Raw genomic sequence first — 25,030 nt, forward strand, 5'->3', positions numbered from 1 at the left:
AGAATTCAATATTTTAATTAAATTATATAAAGTAGAAGTAAACACCTATTGTAAAAGTCAAATATGATCAGATTTGATAAGATTTTTAGTAATCTCAGGTAAGGCAAATGCAGTATGAGAGAATGTAGTCCCTCCTGAGAGAAATGTTGAGTACAGCAGTGAGGAAAGGTGCATACCACACTGTGACCTGCAGCAATTATGAAAACTGGAACGATACTACCACGCCCGGTTTGTGTAAAGTAGTCATTCTGGGTGGATTTCCGTGGACACAGTTCGACGGAGTTTAGTACACACCCTGAACAGAACTGTAAAATGTAAATCGATGTAAAACAGCACAGTTGTGAAAGTGTAAAGCTACAACAGAGCTGTTTCTGACACCCTGTACCTGTGTGTTAGTCGTTCATGTTTAGTGAAACAACATTAGCAGGAACTAGAAACACCTGTTCAGTGTGCACTTGTTGCTCTCCGCCCATTTCAGTCCAGCACCGTCATACTGGCTATTCAAGCGCTTTAATGTCGGTTGCTTTCAGGAGACTGACTGGCATGTTCTCTTTTCCACTTTTAACTCGGTCAGGGAACAAAAGTCGCATTTTAAGGCGCTGCTAAAGTCGCTAATTGCGTGTTAAAGTGAGGCTTTGGCACTCTGTAACTTAGAAGGCGCTCGGGCTTTATCGTGGCCATTATCGGGGCGAGGCTCTGACACCATCTATTGACAATGAGTCAGAACTGAACCTCAACCCGAGGCAGCGCTCCTCACCTCACACACACACACGCTCAAGGAAGAACAACTAGACCTGCCTCAGTGCCATTCACCTGTACTATAGTCATTCCCACATCGAACAAACAGGACAGCAACGACAGCTCCAGCCATGCCCAAACCAGTAAGTTCTTATCTTTCCTACTGCTTACTTACCATATTAGTCTAGTTTTAAAAAACGAAGATGGAACATTTAGGGAATTGCGACAACACCTGTCAGTAACCGTATGCTACTGTGACATAATAAATCTCTTATTTTCTCTTATTATTTACACAACACAAGTACTCACGAGGCTAACACCAGTGTCCAAATACTTAAGGCTACCTATCACACCATAATAAGTAATATCTGTTGAAATTCAGTTAACGAGTTCTTAGTTAATAGACTGAAATAAGAGTCATTTTTGAGCGAGTAAGTGAGTGAGTTATGCGGAAGTTTGAAGTGAAATCCTAGCTGAGAGAATCCATGTACCACGAAGTCCTAACGAAGCCATTTTACCTTTATTTATTCCGGATCCGCCCGAACACTGAAAACACACCTTTTATGTTCATACAAATGATATAATCAAACGTGAACTCATTTGGTCCGTGTACCTTTGGTAATTCGTTTTTCATCTCAAATCCCAAAGTTGAAAAACAAGAAAACGGGGCGTTATTCGTTTTTCGTTTAAAAACCGATACTGAAAAATGGGAAAACGGGGCGTTATTCGTTTTTCGTTTTAAGATCAAAAATCAAATAACAAATAAGCAGAAATTGAAAAACGGGTCGTATTTTAATTTTCCAAAATCAACATTTTTCATCAGTTCAACCAGAAATAAAAGTGCGAGCGCGTGCACGTGCTGAGGTGCGTGTACACGCTTCATATAAAGTGTAAATCAGGTACAAGTGTTGAGAAGACGGAGCAAAAAGTCATAATAACGTTACACCGCGTCCCCTGTTATATTACCGTATAGAACTCAATACTGTACTACAGGCAGAACTAATCGTACATGTCACGGTGAAACTATTACAACATCTAATGCTTTTTTAAAATCAGCGTTCTGCTTCTTATTTACCAAATAACTTTGTGAAATATATTTGATTGTTGTTGCTCCTTGTTTACTGCAGAGTTAGTTCGTGCAATTTTATTAATTTTTGGATGTTTATTGGCCGAGAACAAGAAATATTGAATCGCCTCGGTTAAGGATTCGAATCTTCGTACTGAATCAGGAATCACGAGTCCGAGATCTCAATGAACCCGGATCCTATGAGTCCTCTGATTGGCCCTGGCTCTGAGTTCATGGAAGACAAGTGAGATCTGGATGCATTTTCATGCAGTAAATCAATCTCAATCAAGATGTCAGTACAAGTGACTCAAGTGAACCGAATCACATTACTGAGTGACTCAGACTAACCCGAGTCCATAAAATGAACCGAATTTACCACCACTATGTGACATGTACGATTAGTTATGCCTGTATTACAGAATTGAGTCCTATACGGTAATAATAATAATAATAATAACGTAAAAAATAATGCAGCATTCTTTTTTCTTAGAATAGCCCCCTATTTTTTTAGGATAAATAGTTATTGTGTGAATTACAAGGGCAGGAAAAAGTACAGCAGACACAAAAGTCAGAACAGGGGACGCGGTGTAACGTTATTATGACTTTTTGCTCCGTCTTCTCAACACTTGTACCTGATTTACACTTTATATGAAGCGTGTACACGCACCTCAGCACGTGCACGCGCTCGCTCTTTTATTTCTGATTGAACTGATAAAAAATGTTGATTTTGGAAAATTAAAATACGACCCGTTTTTCAATTTCTGCTTATTTGTTATTTAATTTTTGATCTTAAAACGAAACACGAATAACGCCCCGTTTCCCCGTTTTTCATTATTAGTTTTTGAAACGAAAAACAAAAAACGACCCGTTTTCTTGTTTTTCAACTTTGGGATTTGAGATGAAAAACGAATTACCAAAGGTACACGGACCTCATTTCAGTTTTTTTTTTTCTGCTCCTATTTTTTTTTTTTTTTATTCTTTTGGGATTTACTTTTTTGACTTTGATTTTATGTGTATATAAAATCTATGCATCACTACCTGCTGTATTATTTCTATAACCCATTATTAAGTTGTACAAACTATACATCCCCAATTTTATAATTTTTAAATATTTCTGAAATAATCTGATCTAAGGGTTTTATGGAAAATAATCTGATCTGAGGGTTTTAAGGAACAAGTAAATGGTAAGGTACTTGTCAAGATTGTAGTGTCTTTTTAAAGATAAAAAAAAAAAAAATAATAAAAACGTTCCATATATACTTAAGGTGCAAATTAAGGAGAGAATAAGTACGTTTTAAAGAACTCTAAATGTTTTATAATCTAGATGTGGCTAATTTGTTAGTAAAACACCGCGACAAAAGCCTACATGATTAGCCATTGGCAACACTTTTTAGTAGCAGTTGTGTTTGTAGTTACACTATGCAGTTTTGACCAGGGTTAAATATTGTCATTTTTGGTGTATTTTGAAGTTGCCAATTTGGTTACTGACTAATATGGACTCTTCATCTTCAATTCGGGTTTGGCTACTAGAAATTGTGGCCCAGATATATACAATTACACAGTATTAGCTGTGTAATTAGCTTTAGCTATTTTAGCTTCACAGTCTACCTATATACATAGTAAATAATTAACATTTTCTTAGTAATAATTTTACATTTAGCAGACGCCTTTATCCAAAGTGACTTACAGTTACAGTATACAGTCTGAGCAATTGAGGGTTAAGGGCAACCTGGCAGTGGTGGGGCTTGAACCAGTGACCTTCTGGTTACTAGTCCAGTACCTTAACCACTAGGCTACAGCTTACTGCCAATAACTAATTAAATATTCTTTGTTAAAATGGAGTTTTGGAAAAAAATTAATTTGAACAAATACAAGTAACGTTTGCTTTAAAAAATACAGGTATTTCATTTGTACATAAAATAAATGAAGTATAATCTAAAAAAAATAATAAAAACTTGAAGTTTCTTTCTATTTATAAAACACATGTAATAGTTTGTAATTTAAGCCTGCCATGTTGACATAGTTGGAAGTTTTTTAAGTACTAATCATGTTCACAGTCAATTATTAGTTCTGTAATATTACAAGTTATTACAGCTTATTGCTGTATTATTACTAATATTGTAAAATGGCATTTTTGTCACTAGATTAAATATTTAAGTCTATGTTGCCCCATTATCTTATGTGAAAAGCCATCAACACAAGTTTAACAGTTCTTCAGTAGAATGCTGTGCAGTAATCTGTGCTGATCAGATTAAAAATGCTTTGTCTAAGGTATTGTTAAAATGTGATGATTATGTGCCATAATTATCAACATCTTCAAGCTGTAAAAGTGAGATAAATTGCTGTTTTATGACTGTTGCCCTGACAGTGTATCAGTAAGGCTTAAGTGATCTTGTACTAAGAAATGTAAGTTATAGTGCACACTAAGCAGCAGTTTGAAATTACACTAAATGTAAGACCTAAGCAGATACTTATTGTTGGGTATATATTTAACATGGCATTAAAATGTAGCTTTACAGATTAACTAGACTCAGATGATGATGGGTCTTGACACAATATTCAGGTTTAATGAATACTAAAGTAAAATATTATCTAAACACAGATTATCTGTGGCACACATTTTGAATGCCAGGGTGTGATGTCACATTATCATTGACTTTAACCTTCAAAACGATTTTCTTGTCATGTTTTAATCAAGGGTTGTCTGTGGTAATTTTTGCAGTAGTCTCTTAGGACATATCTTAGATACTGAGATGATCTGGTTTAAATAATGCAGCTGCATACCTTTAAAATTCTGACACCATCCAAAATGAATTCAAAGCAAAAGTGAAAGACATTTTATATAAGACATTTATTTTATTGTGTTAGGAAAAACATTTAATGTCAGTTTCTTAAATATACCAAAAAAACTTTTGTACTACTGCTAAAATACTAAAGTATTTTTATTCATAGACCATTAATACCCCAAGTTGGTTGTTTCATAGATGTTCTTCATTGTGCTGTGTGTATTCATAAATTCCTTTCTTAAGACCAGATACTACAAGAACTCTCACCACTACTGAAATTGAAACTGAAATACATAACTTAAACATCTGAAAATAACTTTTAGAATGTTATGTTTTTAAACCATATCACAAAAACATAACTATGCAGTAAATAATAGTATAGTGTAGTATATTATAAGGTATTTATAATATTAACACTGTTTGCTCAAGGTAGAAGAATAAAAGCTACTATAATTTCTTCCTGTTCCCTTTGGAGGCAATACCATTGAGCTGTAGAGTTAAAGGTTTCAGATTCCAAAGATACTCTATCACCTAAAGCACAATCACAAACAGGAACAAAAGTCCCTGTGTTAGGAGCAAACATGCTGTGGAAATGATTTGAGGAGAGTATTATGTACACAGTGACTTGTGCTTTGTGGGAAAAAGTAGTTCTTCAGAATAAGAAGAAAGTCACTTCATAGTAGTCATACTGACCCCTGCTGAGAACTGGGATATTCCTATAACCAGATAAAATGTTTAGCTCTGATAAATAGTTCAAGATTGAATAATGGACATTGGTACAATATAATTAAGATTATTAATTATATTTCTTATTGTTGACCTTGGAGATTTAGATTTGATATTTTAAACATGAATGTGTTTTCGTGTGCCTATATGCTGTACACATTCAACCAAAAGGTTAATTTAGTTTTAATTTGTTTTTATTAGTTTTAAAATTCACAAGTCTAACTTTTTTTTTTTAATTTCAGCTTCATTTAAGTAAGTTTGTAGTGTTTGTCAGTGTTTTTAGTTCTAAATATTTGTCTTTACTGTTCCATCTATGCTTCTCCCACTTCCCTAAAACATTCCAATGCCATAAATTATATCTCAATTATAGTAAATGAATAAATAAGTGGGTGTATGATGCCCTGTGGAGTATTTAATGTTATTTAATTTTATCAGTCACTTGATCCTAGTCAGGGTGGTAGTGGGTCTGGTTCCACCAGGTGCTGGGCAGGGAGTGCGCTGGACAGTGTTCCACTCCATTGCAGGGATTTGGCCACCCCCCAGACATAGACAACCATGTCTGTTTAGATGCCTGGCCTACTGATAGCACCAGTGAGATTTCAACCTGAAGGTGGGCTAGTGTATTAGACCACTGCTCTTCCCGAAATAATTATTTAATATTTGTAAAGAATAGGTTTTTGATTCAGATCAGTTCAGTTCATAAATGCACTCTACACAACACTGAAATGTAACATCTGAAAATTCCTATTCCTTCTAGACCACTGGTGATCTGAAACATTTGTATACAATGTTACATGATTAATACTTGCTATAATAATTGTTCATTCCAAATGAAAATGTGCTGCTTAAGACTTTTATGCCAGTCCAGTGAACCTTGACAGGGGTTCAACAGCATTACCAAAGTTACACAACTTCTTTATGATCACACTTCAGGGCTGTAAAGATGGACCACTTTGAACCATTGTGCAACATAAGTTAAAAAGTCAGCGTTTTTTATTTAAAGCAATTCAGTGTCTTTGAGCTTGATGTGCAATAGTACCTGACAAAAGACAAAATAAAATCAACCCTGTCTAAGTTTGTGCAGGTTATCCAAAAAGTCCAGATACATGTGTGTTGCCATTTTTGACTTACACTTCTGAATATTTTTGACTCTAGAGAGTTAGCATTGCAAGACACATTTTTTTTTTTTTTTTTTTTAACTCACATTTTTATTGAAATTTTTACATACATAAAGCAAAGAGATATATATTTGAGGTATGTATTCCATCACAGAAAAAATTAGAACATATGTGGCAAACAGAAATCGAAAAACAAAGACATCACATTGTGTTTTTTAAAATGTTTTTTTCCTGATTCTACGTCTTTGATGATTCACCAGTGTTTAGTGCTGGGCAGTCTAAGTATTGAGGCTCTCTGCAAATGAAATCATTTAAAGCTGTTTATATTTATTTTTGCTCAAGTATCATTAATTTAATTTATGAAAACCAAAAGCCATGCTATACAGTTTAAGAGTAAGGAAAGGCTGGTCACAAAACCAAAACATTTATTGGCCCACCTTTTCTAGCTTAGAATTAAAATTCTTTTAAAGAAAAGTCTATTAAGGGATCTACAAGGTGTAATAAAGTCATGTATTGTCAGTTAAAAATGCTTTCCTGCCACCTAGTACATTCATACTGATGTTTAAAATGAGAAAACTTTTGGGACTAACCAATACTAACTTTAATGTAGCTTTGATGTCAGCCATATTAAGCAGGTGTCATTGTTTTTCCTGGAAATTCTTAATGTCTTGTGAAGTGACTATTTGTATATTCCCCACCAATCTACACTGACAAACAGTACATTTTTACCTGTAGTGAAAAAGCCTGGCTCAGTATAATGGCTTAGTAAGGGCATTCATTCAAACTGGCTTACATATAGTAATTAATGCCAGGCTTCATTTGGTTAGGATCTTTTAATATGTTTGCTTTTCCCCAGGTCAATGTCCGCGTCACTACAGTGGACGCTGAGCTGGAGTTTGCCATCCAGTCAGTCACCACAGGCAAACAACTTTTTGAGCAGGTAAGCCTGAGTTGGCCCGGTGTCAGATCTAAACACTGAGGCAGATATTTGTGAGCTTATTGACTTAAGTTGAAAGGCATGTGTGGAATGACCACCTATCTTATTGCCTCCATGTTGCATTCACACTGTAAATTCCATTCTATGCAGGCTATTTGTCACAGTTTTAATTACAAGCTGAACAGCCTTGTCAAGTAAACGTGCAACAGAGAGGGTAGGAGGTTTTGAAATGCAGATAAAAAGGTGAAAAAAGAAAAAAAGTGGACAGAAAAAACATGGTTACTTATTGTTGTCAGTGGTTAGTTTACTTGTATGAAGGTAGTAAATCATTCCTACAAATATTGTTCAGTAACTCCTGGCGATGTCTAGTTTATGGCATTATATGTCACATGATATACAGCCTTTGGGCGGGTGGCATTGGTGAATCTGATAAGGCAAAGCTACAGAAGAATGGGTAGTTCCACTCTTGATAGCTGTTCATGAAATATGACTTGAATTTATTGATTATACTGTCAATACTGGGCAGCGCTGAAAACTCCCTTTTGGGTGTTTTGCAACCACTAAAACAACTCCCATAAGAGGTCACCAGCTTAGGATATTAACATCCAGCCATATTTGATGCATTTGTTAGAATCCAATTTGGTCTGGATTTTGGTAGAGTGGAGAGTGTGTACAGGCAGGCTAAAGTGTTCCTCTGTCTTTAGGTGGTCAAAACAGTGGGCCTGCGTGAGGTGTGGTACTTCGGGCTGCAGTACACCGACAGCAAGGGATACCTTACCTGGCTGAAACTGGAGAAAAAGGTATATTTATTTTTATTATTGCCTGTGTTTGATGTCTACTGAATATGCATATCAAATTACCGGTCCTTCACTGCATTTCACTTAGTGTTTGTCACAGATGAAACCTTTAAATGCGAAACAAAGCCTTAGCCTTAAATGTCTATTTAGATCTCTAGTTACATGATCATGTGACCTAAGAAGTAAGCTGTTTCTGTTGTGCACAAATTAAGCACAGTCATTGGCTAACCAACAATCTCAGTGATGGTGACTGTTCCCAGGATACTGGTCCTTAAACTAAACTCACCAGTAAAAAATCAAGATTTATTGATGTATTTTTTTAATAAAATGTATTTATGGATGAAGTGCTCCAGTTTATTATTATTTTGGCTGCATACTGCACCACACCACATAAATATTTCGAACAGTATGTCAAATTAGTGCTTTAACAATTTATTGCTAATATTTTTGACACTTTGTAGTACACAGTATGCGATATAGGACACAGCATTTTATCACAAGCCAACAGCAAGCTGTCTTACTACTGCATAGTTTCTGATACTCTAATCAGAAACATATCTACATATTTTAAGCAATATCTTGTAATGTTGCGTGATCATGTTTAATTAGCCTCATTTGCATTAATCACACAATGTGCCCCAATATATATACATAAAACGACCATGAACTGCAGAGATAATCTCTTACATATGTTACATTGGTGATCTCTTATGTTTCCTTAGGTTTTATCCCAGGATGTAAAGCGAGAGACCCCCTTGCAGTTTATGTTCCGGGCTAAGTACTACCCCGAGGATGTGGACAACGAGCTGATCCAAGACATCACACGCAAGCTCTTTTTCCTGCAGGTAAAGGAAGACATCTTGAATGACAGTGTCTACTGTCCCCCAGAGACAGCCGTGCTGCTAGCCTCCTACGCTGTGCAGGCCAAGTATGGTGATTTCACCCAAGAAAAGCACAACACTGGCTATCTCACAACTGAGCGCATGTTACCCAAAAGGTCAGTAGAGAAACATTACATTTCCCTTTTTTTTTAATTTACAAGCATCACTCATCCGGCCACATGCTTTAATCACTCCCAATACTACAGTTTTAAATTTTTTTCTTAATCTCGGTCATACTCACATGCGTTTTATGTGCAAATCTGTATCGAACACATCATGTATTGTTTATTATGATACTGTTTATCATATGAAATACTTTTTACACATTTCCCTAGTTGCAAGGTAGGGGGTTTTAATATTCAATATGTGCCCACACATACATTTTATCTATTAACATAATTCCACCTGCTAATACAGGTACACAACAGCAATGTTATTATTATTCTTAGGTCTTACTATTATTGCATTATCTGTGTTGCTAATCAAGATCCTAAGGAAAATGGTGTAACAGACTTGGTGTAACAATATACAGTGGTACCTTGAAACTCAATGTCAATTGATTCTAGGACTGGCGTTGAGTATTAAAGACATTGAGTTTCAAGGTATTTTTTTCCCATAAAGATGTATGGGAAACCTGTTAATGCATTCCATAGTCCCGTGGAACTGCATAGATTTTAGACTAATGTAAAATAATGTGGTTGTTTTTGACACTTATACACTAAAAATAACTCAAGTATAATATAAAAAAACACTGAAATACAGTTAAAAAACTGTTAAAAATCAATCAAAAATACAATAAAACCTGCACTTTGCCTTTACTTCTTTATTGTTTTCTTATGCATCTTAATTAGTGGAGAGAACAAATAAGCTGTAATAATTAAGAGAGATTATGTGTTTCTATGTCATTCTTTTAATACATTAAGTTACATTATTTTCTTATTATTATTTTCTTATTATTTTATTATTGATTATGATATTTTTTAAGTTTAAAAGTGAAAATCCAGCTGAACACAGATACATGTGGAGCTTTCTGAGTAAATCTGGCGGTTGTTTCGCACAAATGCAGATTCGTCTCATGTTCACATGACGTTTTACCGCACCACTCAAGCCGAGCGCTGAGCAAAGCAGCAGTCGCACACACGTTGAGTTTAAGGGAAATGTTGAGTTTAAGGGTACAAATTTCTCGGTGAAGGGCGTTGAGTTTCAAAGATTTTGAGTTTAGGGGACGTTGAGTTACAAGGTACCACTGTATTCTGGATTATGTCTACATGATGTTTTGGTTCACTGTCTGAACCTTTATAAAACGGAGCGCTAGGTTGAGGATGCAAACCAAATTTGGCAACCGTATAGCTATTTTAAGATCTATGCAAAAAATTATTAAAGGATATGCTTGGGAGATTTGGGGAGCTCCAGTTTATTTTTTTTTAAAGTGCATTAGCCAAAAGGCGAGCTTTAGGTAGGCGCTTTTATTATTCTTTTCTCATCATTTATTTATTCATTCAACTTTTAATTTATAAAGGGGGTCCAAAAGAACTGGTGTCATACAATTAAAGGCAGCTCAAACTTGCCAATTTACCAACTAGTTTACTTGTTCATTATACAAATCCAGCCTGCTTGTTTTTTTCACAGAGTGTTTGAACAGCACAATCTCTCCAAAGAACAGTGGGAGGACAGGATCCAGGTTTGGCACGAGGAGCACAGTGGCATGCTAAAGTGAGTTTCATTTTTACACCCTGGTTACACACTGCATGGAGGGAGAAAAAGATAAATAAAAGTTTGTTCATGGTTTGCAGGGAGGACGCTATGTTGGAGTACTTAAAAATTGCACAGGATCTGGAGATGTATGGTGTCAACTATTTTGACATCAAGAACAAAAAAGGAACAGAGCTGTGGCTGGGTGTGGACGCTCTCGGACTCAACATTTATGAGAAAAATGACAGGTAAGCGTTTTATGATCATGTGACTTTATTTTGCCAGTGGAATCATTGACCCAGTGGTCATCGACAGCACCTGACTTTGGAAACGGGAAGGTACTGGGTCAGTGTAACAGCAGTGAATGTCTGTTGAGTCAGTGACCCCTAGAGTAGATTTAGACACTGATGGTCTGTGTGTCAGGTTAATATGACCACATTTGTTTAGTCTTTTATTTCTTTCACATAAGGAGAACTGGGCATTCGTCAATATTCAAAAACATTAAATATTTTATGTTGATCTTACAGAGAAAAAATTACCCCGTTACAGGATTGATTCAACCATTCAGCACAAGGATGCATTCTAATTGCCTGTCACTTATGTTTAAATGCATGTGTGTTGGTGGTGTGGCAAAGGAGAAAACATGAGAGAGAGAAGTCAATTTAGGTGGTGGTTTAGTTTAGTTTCAGCTAAAAACAGTTAGATATCTTAAAAATCTCTAATGTGTTCTTTATTATTAAATCAAATATCACTGTGGCATTACAGCCCAGCATTACTTCTTATCTAAACAAATCTTGCATGAAAACACATGTCAACCAAAGACTGGATACTATTAAGCTATTTATCTCCCAGTCTAGTCGATTTCAATTCTCAATTGTGAATCCGCTGCCGCTTGCACATCCCCCAATCTGACAAATCACGTACTGTACCACGTCACATACAGAGAGCCAGGCTAAGCTCACTAGTGCAAGCGCCCGTACCAGTCCTTCCCTCCCTCAAAGACAGCCAATTGCGTTTGTGTGTACGCCTGGCCAGGTCGGTGGCTCTGCTGATTTGTACTCATGAGTTTTAACACTACAAGCGTTTTAGACCGCTGCACGGGATTGCCTAGGCAATTATTTTGTTCAGGACACAAATACATAATGCTGTTGATGTTCATTAAATTCTACAGATAAAGACAAATGATTATGTTTTAAAACAATATAAACTAATAATAGGGTATGGGGGGAGTGCTGATTTTACAAGATAAGTGGTGTGTTGCCAATGTGAGCCAATAACCCTTTTACCAACGAAGCCCCACTTATAAGTAACCTTGTATCTTTTTTTTTGCTGCACAGATTGACACCAAAGATTGGATTCCCATGGAGTGAAATCAGGAACATATCATTCAATGACAAGAAGTTTGTCATCAAGCCTATTGACAAAAAGTCCCCAGTAAGTCCTACATCCTTTTTTTTACATGCAAGTGATGATTCATACATCACTGGAAGGTTTTATGTTTAACAATGTCAGAAACACGCCTTATATGCGGCAGGGTCTATTTTTAGTAACATGATTTTTTGAAGGTAAGCCACACCTTTACTAGTTGTCGTCACATATCTAGTTGTTTCAGTGCTTCAAGGCTGCGGTGTTGGGTGTCATAATCCTAGCGTCCTAAAGCAGATCTTTCATCATTGGATGTAGGCAACATACAATGGCTGACTGAAATTACTCCATGATTAATGATTAATTATTCATATAAATAATATGGTTAAAGTTTATCAGACAGGTTTAATCACCAGGCCTCCATAAAGGCCTTTCCTCCACCTTGTTTTTTATTAGTCTAACAGAACTTTTTGATCCATCCTCTTACTTATATCAGATATAAAGCTGTTGTTCTGTGCTACCTCCTCAGGACTTTGTGTTCTATTCTCCTCGGCTGCGCATTAACAAGCGCATCCTGCTGCAGTGCATGGGGAACCATGAGCTGTACATGACTCGCAGAAAGCCAGACACCATTGAGGTGCAGCAGATGAAGGCCCAGGCCAAAGAGGAGAAACACCATAAGCTGATGGAAAGGTCTGGCTTTGTTATTTTATAATTTCAACCTAAGCATTAAACATCTGATATACATGATTTTGATTATATTGAGTACCATATTTTATTATAATATATCATCTAATGTCTTACTTAAGTTGCTAACCAAACTAACTTCTTTCCTTAATAAGGTAATATTTCATCTGTCCACAATATTTGTTGTACACCCGCATTATAGCCAGGTGTGGCATCACCTATAAACAGTGCCCTGGGTTGTGGATGCAATTTGTCAACCTCTTTTAAAATTCATACCAGATTTGGCAGTTTTTATGCTGCATGCCCTTCCTGACACAACCCTTTTATTTTTATCCGGGCTTGGGATCATAAGTAATACGTACACCTTCCACTAGCTAGGCTGTTTGCGTCATCCCCCCACCTTGGATGTTAGCCACATAGCTCATGTCCATGCAGACGCGACTGGCCGGTTGCACAGCTGAGATTTGAATCATGTATCTCAGCAGAAGTGGGCTAGCATCAAATAGTACATACATATTTATTAAAAAAGGTATTGAAAAACAATTATTTTAGGTAACTAGATTCTGAACATCGTTCCCTTTAAAGTATCTGAATTCTGAATAATCTGAATACTGTAGCTGTATTCTGTTCAGCAAAATTAGCAACAAAGTGCAATAATAAAAAGGTTTCTAGGATATGTTGATTTGGTCTGCTGGGGTTTGTATATGGAACAGCAGTCTCGTCTTTACTGATCCACCTATGAACTTGCCTCGTGCTGGTGAAAAGATGCAGTCGGCTAATGCACACGTGTCGGAGGGGGCGTGTGTCAGTCTCGGCTCTCCTCTACCAGGATGGAGATCAACACCGGTAGAGAGGAAGCATAATGCAATCGGGAAATCAGATACAACTAGATTGGGAGGAAAATTGGAAAAAAAAATGCAAAAAAAAGTCTTGTGTATGCACTAGTGCTTTTGCAAAAGTGAAATTTTTAGTTCAAAATAATTGCATTTTTACAGAGCCGTACTTCAGGATGAGAAAAAGAAGAGAGAAAATATCGAGAAGGAGAAGGAGCAGATGGAGAGAGAGAAGAAAGAAATGATGATGAGGCTCTACCAGTTTGAGGAGAAGGCCAAGAAAGCCGAGAAAGGTAACAGCCCTTTTGTTTCGACTCATGTTGTGTTTTTACAAATCATAAAAACCTGTACTAATTCTGACTGGACTACCAATGAATGTTTTTGTGTCCACACTAATTATAGAAAAGCTATATAATAACATAAGCTGCTAGATTGCTAGTTTGCTGTAGCATTTTGTAAATCTGAATAAACCTTTTACAGTCCATTTGTGGAGAGGTAGCAATGAGCTCAAAGAAACGTGTAAATTGTTACAGAAATAATCATGCAAAGACATATTGTACCTTTTAAAATGAGCCTAATAAAAACATATGCTTAACAGTCCACATGCTGAAACTTAACAATATAAATCGTTTTAAAAGCCTTTCTTAGTTTTGACCAACCAAATATTTTCTGTGGAATTGAAATGCTGGAAACCATTTAAAAACAGTTAACCTTGCCAGTAGGTGAATGCGAGTTTGAATTCTGAAACTAAATCCATTCATGGCTGTGAGTTGATCATAGCATAACCAGTCCAGCTCATAGGGTGGGAGAGACAGCATTTCTGGTTTCTCCTGTCAATCAAATGAATGCTAAGCAATTGCAGGAATGTTTAAGCACATGTATACAAAACAGGACCTCAAAGCATGTTTAGCTGCCATATGACACTTTATAAGCAGTGGCTGGCTTCATGTGTTTTGCCTTAAGCATATGTTAGCCTGTATCCTTGGCAGCAGTCATGACAAGGAAAAGCTAGTGGGTGTGATATATGGAAGGACTAAATACTGTAAAAGCACTTTTATTTATACTTTTATTTGGCCCACTATCACTGGGATCCAGGGTTTAAATCCCCAGAGGTGCTTTCAGCTGGTCAGACATCTACATACAGACGTAACTGGCTGGGTCTAAGAAGGGGGGGGGGGTTTATGAGCAAGGCCCTGCAATGGAATGTGTCCTGTCCGGGGTGTATTACTGCATTGCACCAGGTGATTCCGGGGTAGCCACACCCACTGCAACCCTGACCAGGATAAAGCAGTGGTAAAACATGATAATAAAAAATTTTTAAATTATTAAACAGAATTGGATTATATATATAAAAATGTAATTACATTTTTAAAGAAATTGAGAGCAGGTCTATTCTGCTGGTCCACCACCGCTGAGATCTGGGTTTGAATCTCAGAGGTGCTATCGATTGACCAGGTGTCTACACAGACATGTCTAGGGGTTGACCGAAGCCCTGCGACAAATTGGCGCCCTGTCTATGGAATTCCTGCCTTGCACCCAGTGTTTGTGGAATCAGTCCCGCCACGACCCTGACCCGACCTCGATGAAAATGAAATTACATTAAATCATGTGTATCATATGACAAGAAAACTGCATTTAAATAATAAATAAACGCAAAGCCAGTTTGGCTTGAATACATCACGGTTGTTAGTCACCCTACAGGCATGCACTAACACCCTACCTAATTACAAATAAAAACATGGCAAACTCCTCTGCTAAAAAATAGCTACTATTTAAAACAGTGGTTGTGGGAAAATCATGATCTTCTGCTATCTATCTCTATATCTATATCAATATCAACCAATCAATATATACAGTGTATCACAAAAGTGAGTACACCCCTCACATTTCTGCAAATATTTCATTATATCTTTTCATGGGACAACACTATAGACATGAAACTTGGATATAATTTAGAGTAGTCAGTGTACAGCTTGTATAGCAGTGTAGATTTACTGTCTTCTGAAAATAACTCAACACACAGCCATTAATGTCTAAATAGCTGGCAACATAAGTGAGTACACCCCACAGTGAACATGTCCAAATTGTGCCCAAATGTGTCGTTGTCCCTCCCTGGTGTCATGTGTCAAGGTCCCAGGTGTAAATGGGGAGCAGGGCTGTTAAATTTGGTGTTTTGGGTACAATTCTCTCATACTGGCCACTGGATATTCAACATGGCACCTCATGGCAAAGAACTCTCTGAGGATGTGAGAAATAGAATTGTTGCTCTCCACAAAGATGGCCTGGGCTATAAGAAGATTGCTAACACCCTGAAACTGAGCTACAGCATGGTGGCCAAGGTCATACAGCGGTTTTCCAGGACAGGTTCCACTCGGAACAGGCTTTGCCAGGGTCGACCAAAGAAGTTGAGTCCACGTGTTCGGCGTCATATCCAGAAGTTGGCTTTAAAAAATAGACACATGAGTGCTGCCAGCATTGCTGCAGAGGTTGAAGACGTGGGAGGTCAGCCTGTCAGTGCTCAGACCATACGCCGCACACTGCATCAACTCGGTCTGCATGGTCGTCATCCCAGAAGGAAGCTGATGCACAAGAAAGCCTGCAAACAGTTTGCTGAAGACAAGCAGTCCAAGAACAAGGATTACTGGAATGCCCTGTGGTCTGACGAGACCAAGATAAACTTGTTTGGCTCAGATGGTGTCCAGCATGTGTGGCGGCGCCCTGGTGAGAAGTACCAAGACAACTGTATCTTGCCTACAGTCAAGCATGGTGGTGGTAGCATCATGGTCTTGGGCTGCATGAGTGTTGCTGGCACTGGGGAGCTGCAGTTCATTAAGGGAAACATGAATTGCAACATGTACTGTGACATTCTGAAACAGAGCATGATCCCCTCCCTTCGAAAACTGAAAACTATTTCAACAGGATAACAACCCCAAACACAACCTCCAAGATGACAACTGCCTTGCTGAGAAAGCTGAAGGTAAAGGTGATGGACTAAACCTAATTGAGCACCTGTGGCGCATCCTCAAGTGGAAGGTGGAGGTGTCTAACATCATCACACAAAATATTGACACTTTGGGCACAATTTGGACATGTTCACTGTGGGGTGTACTCACTTATGTTGCCAGCCATTTAGACATTAATGGCTATGTGGCTGTGTGTTATTTTCAGAAGACAGTAAATCTACACTGCTATACAAGTTGTACACTGACTACTCTAAGTTATATCCAAGTTTTATTTCTATAGTGTTGTCCCATGAAAAGATATAATAAAATATTTGCAGAAATGTGAGGGGTGTACTCACTTTTGTGATACACTGTATATATATTGCAGTTAGCATATTGTTTTTTTTTATGTGTAAACATTACATGGTTACAAGAGCAGGGAGGAAGTGGTTAGTAATAGCCAGTTTAATTAGGCTTGTTCATTGCTGCATTATTCCTTAAAAAAAGTTTAAAAGCATTGTCGTGTTTCTTTCATGTGGAATAATTTCTGACGAAACAACTAGTGACCACAGTGCTCAATCTCATGTGACCTTTGCTGTAAGAAAGCTATTAAATTACATCATGTGACTAAGAAACAATAAGCAGTTTTTACTGCTTTATATTTATTTATATTTATATTTTACATTTATATTTTTATAGCTTTAATTGCACAATTTATGTAACTGCACCTCTACGCCCCCGTTTTTTCAGTTTTTATTTTTTGTTCTGTTAGATGTTTTATATTCTTATTATTTTTTTTAATTATTATATTCTATTTTCTTTTTTATATATTTTGTAGATTTTATATCTTAATTCTTATTCTTTCCTACCCCACTGTAATGTCGTTGTGTGATGTTTGTTTGATGTTTGTAATAATTGTAATTGCTGCTGCTACACCGTAATTTTCCTTCGGGGATCAATAAATTAAATCAATCAAAATCAAAATTATATGTTAACATAAAAGAAAATATTTATTGCAATAAATTCAACAGAAATGGCATTCGGACAAATTCTCTAATTTCTAAAACTAATAATTTTAAATGTAAGTCTATGGAGAAACATCCACTTGGTACCAGAATGGATGTAGCACTGTTCAACCACTACAGCTAACCTCATACACCTGACCTCCTGATAAATGCACTATATGGACTGAAGTATGTGGATGTCCCTCTTAACAATTAAGTTTAGGTGTTTCAGACACACCCACTACTCACAGGTGAATAAAATCAATACATTTTTATCCCCCAGTCTAGTCGTGTCCAATTACCCTGAATGCGTCCTCTATACTGATTCGACCCTTCACCGCTGACTGAGGACGCCTCGCAACTGACATGCGCCCCCTCCAGTACGCACAGTCAGTACAGATAGTGCATTTTTCACCTGCACGAGTCGAGTTCATATACTTGACAGGCACTGTGTACGGAGGGCCACACCCCCATCAGCATTATTCCTCAGCCCTGTGCAGGCGCCATCAGTCAGCCAGTAGGGGCCTCAGTCGCACCAGTTATGAGGACCTATAATCCGACTTTTTTACCCCTAACCCTGAACAACAGCCAATCGTTGTTCATACTGCCGCCCAGCCTAGTCAGAGAGGCAGAGCTGAGGTTCGATACGATGTAATCGAAACCCCAACTCTGGTGAGCTAGCGTACTTTATCACTGTGCCACTTGAGCGGCGAATAAAGTTAATCTTATCAAATAAATAATATGACACAAATGTATTATTGACAATTAGAGCAAAGCCCTTTCCTATACTATTGTGACTGTACCCCCATCTACAAAGCAACTTTGGTAGAAAAATTGTAGTGTGTGGCACAAAGTTACTCTTAACTAATGAGCACAAATTCCAACATACACACTCCAAAGTCTTGTAGAAAGCCTTTAGAGAAGTGTGAAGGCTGTTAAATTTGGTCTTTGAATGGGATGTCCAGTAAACTCACGTTCTACAACTTTTGACAGTATATTGTATACGTGTTGAGAAGTTACTGAATTACTGGTCTGTTATAAACTAACTGCTGACCCCTGCTGGTTGAATTGGTGCATTGCACAGATCTGCAGTCGCAGCTCGACAGGGCCATGCGGCTGGAGGAGGAAAGGCGAAAGGTGGAACAAGAGGCTGCTCGTCTGGAGTCGGAGAGACAGGCAGCTCTGTTGGCTAAAGAAGAGCTGGCCAGACAGTCTGAGGACCAGATGAAGAACCAGGAACAGCTGGTGAGCACTGAAAATAAGAACAATTATAAAATGTTTTCAGGCTAAGTAAAGAAAGTGTTTTTATTATCCTCACCCTAAACCTGATAGTATATAAAAGCAACAGGCTGACCACTAATCTTTCAGATTACATCCGGGCATGAGTTGCAGTTCTTTGATCCTTCTTTTTATTGTCTTTTAAAGGCTGCAGAACTTGCTGAGTACACTGCTAAGATCTCCCTCCTGGAGAACGCCCAGAAAGTGAAAGAGCAAGAGGCCAACCAGTGGCAGAACAGGGTAATTATGACTTTTATTATCATCGGCATGTGACATTCATACCTTCAGATGACAGTTTGTGTTTTTATTGGACAGCCATTGAGATGATTATGCTTTTTTGAATGTACGGTATTTACATTGGCATTGCTGTTAATCTTTTTACCCTGTGGTTGGTGTTCTTAGGCTAGGGAGGCACAGGATGATCTTATGAAGGCTCGTGAAGAGTTGACTTTGATGGCAACCATGACCCCAGCACCGCCTCCACCAATGCTCATAGGAGACGACGGTCAATTGGATGAGCCGGAGCCAGATGACCACTATGAAAAGACCAGATATTACAGCACTGATTTAATGGTTGAGGGCATCCGGAATAACCGCAACGAGGAGGACCGCCTCACAGAGACCGAGAAGAATGAGCGCGTGCAGAGACAGCTCATGGTAAGCTATAAAGATGCTGACATATACAGTGGGGCCAAAAAGTATTTAGTCAGCCACTGATTGTGCAGGTTCTCCTACTTAGAAAGATGAGAGAGGTCTGTAATTTTCATCATAGGTACACTTCAACTATGAGAGACAAAATGAGAAAAAAAAATCCAGGAAATCACATTGTTGGATTTTTAAAGAATTTACTTGTAAATTATGGTGGAAAATAAGTATTTGGTCAATACAGACCTGTAACTTTAAGAAGCTCTTCTGTCCTCCACTCGTTACCTGTATTAATGGCACCTGTTTGACCTCGTTATCTGTATAAAAGACACCTGTCCACAGCCTCAAACAGTCAGACTCCAAACTCAACCATGGCCAAGACCAAAGAGCTGTCGAGGGACACCAGGAAGAAAATTGTAGACCTGCACCAGGCTGGGAAGAGTGAATCTACAATAGGCAAGCAGGTTGGTGTGAATAAATCAACTGTGGGAGCAATTGTAAGAAAATGGAAGACATACAAGACCATTGATAATCTCCCTTGGGGTCAAGATCTCATCCCGTGGGGACAAAATGATCATGAGAATGGTGAGCAAAAATCCCAGAACTACACGGAGGGACCTGATGAATGACCTGCAGAGAGCTGGGACCAAAGTAACAAAGGCTACCATCAGTATACACACTACACCGAGAGAGACTCAAATCCTGCAGTGCCAGACGTGTCCCCCTGCTTAAGCCAGTACATGTCCAGGCCCGTCTGATGTTTGCCAGAGAGCATATGGATGATCCAGAAGAGGATTGGGAGAATATCATCAAAAAATGGAACTTTTTGGTAAAAACTCAACTCGTCGTGTTTGGAGGAAGAAGAAGAACCCAAGAACACCATACCTACTGTGAAGCATGGGGGTGGAAACATCATGCTTTGGGGCTGTTTTTCTGCAAAGGGGACAGGACGACTGATCCGTGTTAAGGGAAGAATGAACAGGGCCATGTATCGTGAGATTTTAAGCCAAAACCTCCTTCCATCAGTGAGAGCATTGAAGATGGAACGTGGCTCGGTCTTCCAGCATGACAATGATCCCAAACACACCACTCGGACAACGAAGGAGTGGCTCCGTAAAAAGCATTTCAAGGTCCTAGAGTGGCCTAGCCTGTCTCCAGACCTCAACCCCATAGAAAATTTGTGGAGTCCGTGTTGCCCAGCGACAGCCCCAAGACATCACTGCTCTAGAGGAGATCTGCATGGAGGAATGGGCCAAAATACCAGCTACAGTGTGTGCAAACCTGGTGAAGACTTACAGGAAACATTTGACCTCTGTCATTGCCAACAAAGGTTATGTTACAAAGTATTGAGTTAAACTTTTGTTATTGACCAAATACTTATTTTCCACCATAATTTACAAATAAATTCTTTAAAAATCCTACAATGTGATTTCCTGGATTTTTTTTTTTCTCATTTTGTCTCTCATAGTTGAAGTGTACCTATGATGAAAATTACAGACCTCTCTCATCTTTCTAAGTAGGAGAACCTGCGCAATCAGTGGCTGACTAAATACTTTTTGGCCCCACTGTACACAGCTCAATCACTTTTTAAATAGCACATTGTCCTAGCTGTGGTCACACCACAACCTTAGTGTAGTGTTTGAATAGTATACAATGGAAATGGTCACTATAATGGAAGCATTGCTATTTTGTCATCTTAACATTTAGCTAAGATGCTATGGTTTTGTACAATGTAAAAATGATTTTGGTTTTATTTAAAAAATTCATTTTGGGGACTGAATTACATTACATGGCCAAAAGTTTTTGGACATGTGACCAAGAGATTGTTAAACATCATATTTTAAAAACAATTGGTATTAAAATAGTGACCTCTCTTTTTAGCTATAACAACAGCCACTCTTCTAAAGAGGCTTCTCACAAGACTTTGAAGTATGTCTGTGTTGGTTGCTGGAGTTTCTTAGAAAAAGAAAAGGTCTTCTCTAAACTGTTGCTTCACAGTTGGAAGCATATTGTTACCTTTATATAATTTATTTATTGCACGTTAACACATGAATTAAAAAATTAGAAGGAGTGACCCAATACTTTTGTCCATATAGTGCACGTGTTAAACTTAAGGCCCGTGGACCAAATCAGGCCTGCCACGTCATTTTATGTGGCTCGCAAGAGCTTAAAAGACGTATGATTGTCTAAAAATACACTGTAAAATCTTACATAAACTGCATCTCCCGATTTTGTGACCCGCAAAGTGACTGCATCCCACCACTAGATATCAGTGTTTCTACAGTGTTTAACTGAGGCGGTTTTTCAACAAGTGATGTTGAGAAATCTTTACAAATAATCCCAAAATGCAAATACAAGTTTGTGTTTTAAGAAGAAAAACCGGTACGTCTCTCGTGTTATGGGGCTGTGTCTGTGGTAAAGGAGTACAATATAAATGTAGATATACCTTATAAATATACAGTATAAATTTGGCATTTTTAAACCAAACACAGAATTTAGCCTCCAAGAAAAACAACAGATTGTCCAAGACTTAAAAGGCAGACTGCAATCACAGCAAGATATGTTACAATCGGCCCTTTGTGAAGGTCTGTATTAATGTAAATGTTCTATTGTCCAATTATTTAGGCTTTACATTATTAACAGTGCCTAAAAACATATTTGTGAAACTAAACATGTTTTGTGGAAATCTATAAACTATCTATGGAAATTAGAAAGAAAACCAAAAAACAAACAAACCCGATTCACGATGAACTAGTGGAATAAATGCTGCTCTAACATATCAAGTATAATTCCAGCCTTGTGGCTTCCACAGGGACATATACTGTAGTTAATCGGCTAGCTCATGATCGCTCAGTCTATTTAAACATTTATCACACATTTTATATACAAAAAACTGGTGTGACCGCAGCTAAGCAGTACATTTAGCTACACCCGTAAATGTACACAGGTAAATAACCTTGGAAAAATATTCTGCAGGCCCTGAGCTCCGAGCTGGCTGACGCACGGGATGATACCAAGAAGACGCAGAACGACATTTTGCACATGGAAAACATGCGTGCCGGAAGAGACAAGTACAAGACCCTGCGCCAGATCCGCATGGGCAACACCAAGCAGAGAATAGATGAGTTTGAAGCCTTGTAGAGACTAAAAACATCTCTAAATCACCTCAACCAAAACAAAACACCCTGTCACGAGCAGTTTGCTGTACCTGTTATTTAGTCTTTCTTACTGTTATTTAATCATGGTTGGTTCATTGGACAGGCTTGTGTTTGTATTTTTTTTGTATTCCTTGCTCAAGGGTGCAGTTGTAATGGGTAAAGGAGGAGAATTTTAGATCCAAAAAAAGCTCCGGTTCTAGTTTGGAGCCCTGGCCCACTGAACTATAACTAATCAGTATGTTCACTATAAATATAAATGTTTTTCCACTACATTTACTTGAATACTACATTCATTAAACACATTATAAACTTTTGACTTAAAATCGTAACGTTAGCCAAGATTGTATTTATACTAATTGTGCCATAGACATGTAAAACCAACAAATTAAAAGTAGCCAGTGTCCAGGTTCTCTTTTAAGAATAATGCTGATTTCTGCCACCTAGAGTCTGAAGAGACTATACGTATACTTTTATCTAAGAATACACTGCAGAATAAAAAGAACAAAAAACAAGAAAAACATTTTTTTCATGTTTTTGGTCTTGGTTCTTTACAGAGCTCTTTTCCTTTTTTACTACATAATTTTTTTTTGTTAATCTTTTAATGAAGTGCTGCATTATTAGATTTAGGTTATTGACATAGTATATATATTATAATAATAATATAAATTGTATTTTTTGTTTGATTCCTGAAATGCCATGATGGTGTTGATTTGAATCTGAGTTTAACATGCCATTCACTTTACCCTTTATACAGATTAATGTACTAAGTGGAGGTGTGCTGCTTGATATCTGTGGACCAAATATAGTTTATTATTAAATACGAAATAAAGAACCACAATATGTATTATGTCTGATATACCCATTTTACACAGGTAAAGAACTTCAGTCAAAATGTTCTGTGATAAAACCCAATCATTTCTAAAGAAAAAGAAACAATCCAAGTCATGGCTGATAAAATTACAGTTGTTGCTGTGGTAAATCAGTGACTAATTTATAGCTACTGTTGTTCCTCTGTTAGCTGTATGGAGTGCAGTTAAAAGCCGGATTGTTGTATGAGAGGCCATTATCTACTCACCCACCACATCACTAATTATGTTGCTAGACAACAACTTATTACACCTGGAAACCATATCATGTTTAAATATATGCTGGGTCAATACTGGTGCATTTACGACAACTGTGTATCATCTTGAGTTCCAGTGGAAATAAATGTTCCATTCGCCAATTCCTAAAAAATCCCTGTAATTAACTCGGTGTTTTCTGTCTAGAAATGCTTATAATGTTTGTGTTTGTATAATCCTACAAGACATTTACACTCCAGTGGTAATTTTGTTTCTTATGTTTGTGTAATACAAACAGACTACTCTTTGTGGTAGCTGCTCTAATGAAACAAGCAGACGATTTAATATTGCCATTTCACTGTCTCAAAAAATGTCAAATTTAACAAAGAAATTCATTGTCTGTTTTACAATGCTTCATCCTAGTTAGGATCACATTGGGTACGATTTACTGGACGAAAGGTATGAAACACTCCAGGCAGGTCGCCATTTTATCACAGGGCAAACACACACACACATTCACACTTAGGGCAGTTTTAGTATCTCCAATTAGCCTGACTGCATGTATTTGGACTTGTGGGAGGAAACCGGAGCATCCTGAGGAGACTCAGGGAGAACATGCACAATCCACACAGAAAGGACACCAACTCCACCTGGGAATTGAACCCATTTTTTTCTCGACCTACCTCATTGTGACCCTTGTCTAGATGTCCAATTTGGCCAGACAGCCAACTCCAAGACAGTTTATGGTTGTGTAAGGTTTCTTCCATTTCAAAATGAATACTCAAAGCATTACATATTGTTTTATAACATAGCCCTGATATATGCCTCGACAAAACAAAACTAATTCCTATAAAACTAAATTGATACAGATAAAAATATTCAAATGAATTAATTACAGTAGTACCCTCTAGCAGGACTCCTGCACAACAACAATAAGCTTTCAACAAGGGCTCAGTTTTGAACTACTTCTTTTTACAAATTGTTTTCTGACAGCATGTTTATAAGCCTTAAAGATGAGAGATCACAAGATATAACAGTGGTTCAAAAAGTTTGTCTGCAATAAATAAATGAAATAAATAAATATATAAAATCCTAGATTTTTTCCCATGTTTTTATTACGGTAACTGTCCTTTTTTTTAATTCAGTGTGCATTTATGGATTCATTCAATTCAAGTAAGTCAAAAATAGTATTATAAGTACTATTCCAAATACTTTTTGTGCCTTTTGTAAGTGGATGAATAAATTTCCCCTGGTAATGTTTTTAGTTAATTTTTTTATTTAACTAAATACATAATGTATGTTATATGTTTGTGTGT

General features: G+C 37.5%; 1 protein-coding gene across 1 annotated transcript; it reads left to right on the top strand.

Annotated features, from left to right (window-relative positions):
* The first annotated feature begins 768 nt into the window (after positions 1-768).
* ezra (ezrin a) lies at positions 769-24,809 on the top strand. Its single transcript, XM_063007015.1, has 13 exons — positions 769-881; positions 7,291-7,374; positions 8,076-8,171; positions 8,891-9,165; positions 10,679-10,762; positions 10,843-10,989; positions 12,079-12,175; positions 12,636-12,799; positions 13,789-13,919; positions 18,657-18,817; positions 18,998-19,090; positions 19,253-19,507; positions 22,472-24,809. Exons 1-13 carry the CDS (start codon positions 870-872, stop codon positions 22,634-22,636), a joined length of 1,764 nt encoding a protein of 587 aa, XP_062863085.1. The 5' UTR covers positions 769-869; the 3' UTR covers positions 22,637-24,809.
* Positions 24,810-25,030: the final 221 nt, after the last annotated feature.

This window comes from Trichomycterus rosablanca, chromosome 13, assembly GCF_030014385.1.
Source record: "Trichomycterus rosablanca isolate fTriRos1 chromosome 13, fTriRos1.hap1, whole genome shotgun sequence".
Taxonomy (NCBI): domain Eukaryota; kingdom Metazoa; phylum Chordata; class Actinopteri; order Siluriformes; family Trichomycteridae; genus Trichomycterus; species Trichomycterus rosablanca.

Coding starts and splice junctions, on each gene's coding strand:
- ezra (XM_063007015.1), top strand. Junction 7,375..8,075: donor GCAAACAACTTTTTGAGCAG/GTAAGCCTGAGT, acceptor CTCTGTCTTTAG/GTGGTCAAAACAGTGGGCCT. Junction 10,763..10,842: donor GAGCACAGTGGCATGCTAAA/GTGAGTTTCATT, acceptor CATGGTTTGCAG/GGAGGACGCTATGTTGGAGT.